Genomic DNA, 2,621 nt, shown 5'->3' with positions numbered 1-2,621 from the left:
TATATATATATTAGTGAATTATGGTACGGTTTGAAAAGTTCAAACCTTAAATCAAACTGCCAAAAAAAAAAGATTAAAAAACTGAACAAACCACCTAATAATTTAAAAATAATTGACGAATTATTGGGCGTATGCTGAAAACATGTTGTATTTTAAATTATGTTATAGCATGTCAATCTAACCGTAGTGGGGTAATGAAGATTTATTATACAGATTATTTCAATGAATTGTAAATTGTTTCTTGAGCATCGGTATTTTCATTTAAGGACAACAGTTTATCCATGGACTAATTTTGTTTGTACTTTTATTACCATATAAAAGTTTTCATTATGATAAAGATGTTTATTGGTATAAATGCCTCTTTCAATTGACATTAAAATACACTCATTAATGATTAATTTCATGATTTAAATGATTATATCATTATAAAAACTATAATAGTATACGCCAAAATCTACTCAGAAGAAAACATTTTCATTATATTAATGATGATTTCATTGTAAAACAGAATCAATATAAACTTTAGAATAAATCTGAAACAATAAAAATGCACGAAAATATGAACTCTGTCATCCATGAAACGATTTTTTTTTATTATTTAATGAACTTATAATACAGAATAAACATGGAAATGAATTCATAAGAATGATTTTTTCATTACTTTAGCGATGTCATTATGAAAAAGAATTAATGCAAACAAACAAATGAATTAAAAAAATAAAAATAAAAAACTCTAAAAAATATTGAACGTCAGGGAAAATCTGATATCTAAAGTACCATATCAATTTTAAATCAAATAATTGATTATAAAATATCAATCGGAGCTAAAAACGAAATTGACTATGTAATATATTATCAGAAAAAAATCAACTAACATAAGAACCATATATAGAATATGCCCAATATAAACTGTAAGGGTATATTCGGTGTCATATATGCCTTATAAATCTCTAGTGGGCATTTTTATTATATTGTATCATAGTATATATTTTTAGAATTAAAGCGCATTTTATGTAATTACTTAATTATATTTTGATAATTTAATATTTAAAGAATCCTTCAATCTCAATTGAAAAAGTAAATATCTTTTTAGTAAGTAATCAAACTCCGCTTCCACGTTGGTCTTGGATTGTTTTCTATTTTTTTCATCTTTGATATCACATAATTTCTTCAATATCTTTTTCTTGATTTGAGAGAGTTGATTCAAAATCTATTTTGATTCCGCATTCTTTTTCTCATCGATTTTGTTTTTCTAATCCAAGATATTTTTTCATTTAAAAATATTGATATAAAAATATCTCTCTTTATTTCTTTCCAGTCTTTTTTTTTATTTCATTTTCACCGACATTTTCATTTACATTAAGGTTTAAAAAGAGAAATTTAATTGGTATGACCATGGTCTTTCAAAAATTCTAGGAAAAAACAAAGTTTGAGATTCAATACTGCACAACTTAATATATATATATATATTATATATATATAGCTCTAAAGCCCTTCTATCCATATTTCAAACCCTACAATTTCTCATCTAGCACCATGACTAATTCTCCAAAGGGCTTCACCCTCAACAACGCCGACTCTTGTAGAGTCAAGTTTGCCCGTAGATTCCTCCGATCCCTAATCGAAATCAAAACCCGTCAAACAAATTATAATAACAATCTTTCCTCTTCTCCTTCTTCTTCTTCAGAAATCCGCAGACGCAGCGAACGAATAAAGCTCAAGGCCTACTCATCCATGGCGCATGCAGTCGGGCCAAGGAAGGCATGGACAAGAGCTCTTCTACTGAAGCTCCACAACCGAGCAAAACGCCATCGTTTCCGCACGAGAAAGAGATCAAGCTTGGCTATGGTACTGAAGAAGAAAAGGGTGTTCAGAGTTAAGAATCATGCAAATTTTTACAAGCCAGCAGCTGAAAGAGGGAATTATTCTGTATTAAATAGTGACGAGAAAACTGAGAAGCTTCGAGAGCTCGTTCCTGGAGGGAAAGCCATGGATATCTGCAGCTTATTAGAGGAAACTGCTCACTTTATTAAGTGCCTTGCTATGCAGGTTCAAGTTATGCATGAGATTGCCGATCAGTTATCCAACTGAGCATTAATTTGGGAGTAGTTTGTATATATAATATATGGTTTCATATATTATACACACGAGACATACATGTTCATGTTAAAAGAGGGGGAAACAAACTAATACAGTATCAAAAGAATTATATATAATTGTCTTTTTCTGCATATATATAAAGTAGTTACAAGTTTCTGCACTGCACAACTTAATATATATATATATATATATATATATATATAACACACACACGTCCTTTGGAATATTGGGTTAGTTACCATACATTTCAACGTGTGATGGTGATAGTTATGGTTATGTGTGGATGGGAAATAAACTATCATTAACCTCGTTAGGAGTAGCGAAAAAGATTTTTCTGTTTTATCTTCCCACTAATTACACAAATTAGAATATAATCCCAAGATTCAGACCCAGCACCTAAACTTTTCTTCTCATTTGAATTTTCAACATAAGGACAAACTTATTACAGTGCAATTTGCGGATAACTAATTAAATAGTAATCTCAACAACAACAAAAAAATAGTAATCTCAAAAGCGCCTTA

The 2,621-nt window shown here is 29.4% G+C and overlaps 1 protein-coding gene across 1 annotated transcript; it reads left to right on the top strand.

Moving 5' to 3' along the window:
* The first annotated feature begins 1,485 nt into the window (after window positions 1-1,485).
* LOC21405252 (transcription factor IBH1) lies at window positions 1,486-2,191 on the top strand. The gene has a single exon (XM_010094541.2). The coding sequence runs from the start codon at window positions 1,537-1,539 to the stop codon at window positions 2,089-2,091; it is 555 nt and encodes a 184-aa protein (XP_010092843.1). The 5' UTR covers window positions 1,486-1,536; the 3' UTR covers window positions 2,092-2,191.
* The last annotated feature ends 430 nt before the right edge of the window (window positions 2,192-2,621 follow it).

Source organism: Morus notabilis, unplaced genomic scaffold, assembly GCF_000414095.1.
Source record: "Morus notabilis unplaced genomic scaffold, ASM41409v2 Scaffold594, whole genome shotgun sequence".
Taxonomy (NCBI): domain Eukaryota; kingdom Viridiplantae; phylum Streptophyta; class Magnoliopsida; order Rosales; family Moraceae; genus Morus; species Morus notabilis.
Note: the sequence above shows the minus strand (reverse complement) of the source record. Positions and strands in the feature narration are given on the sequence as shown.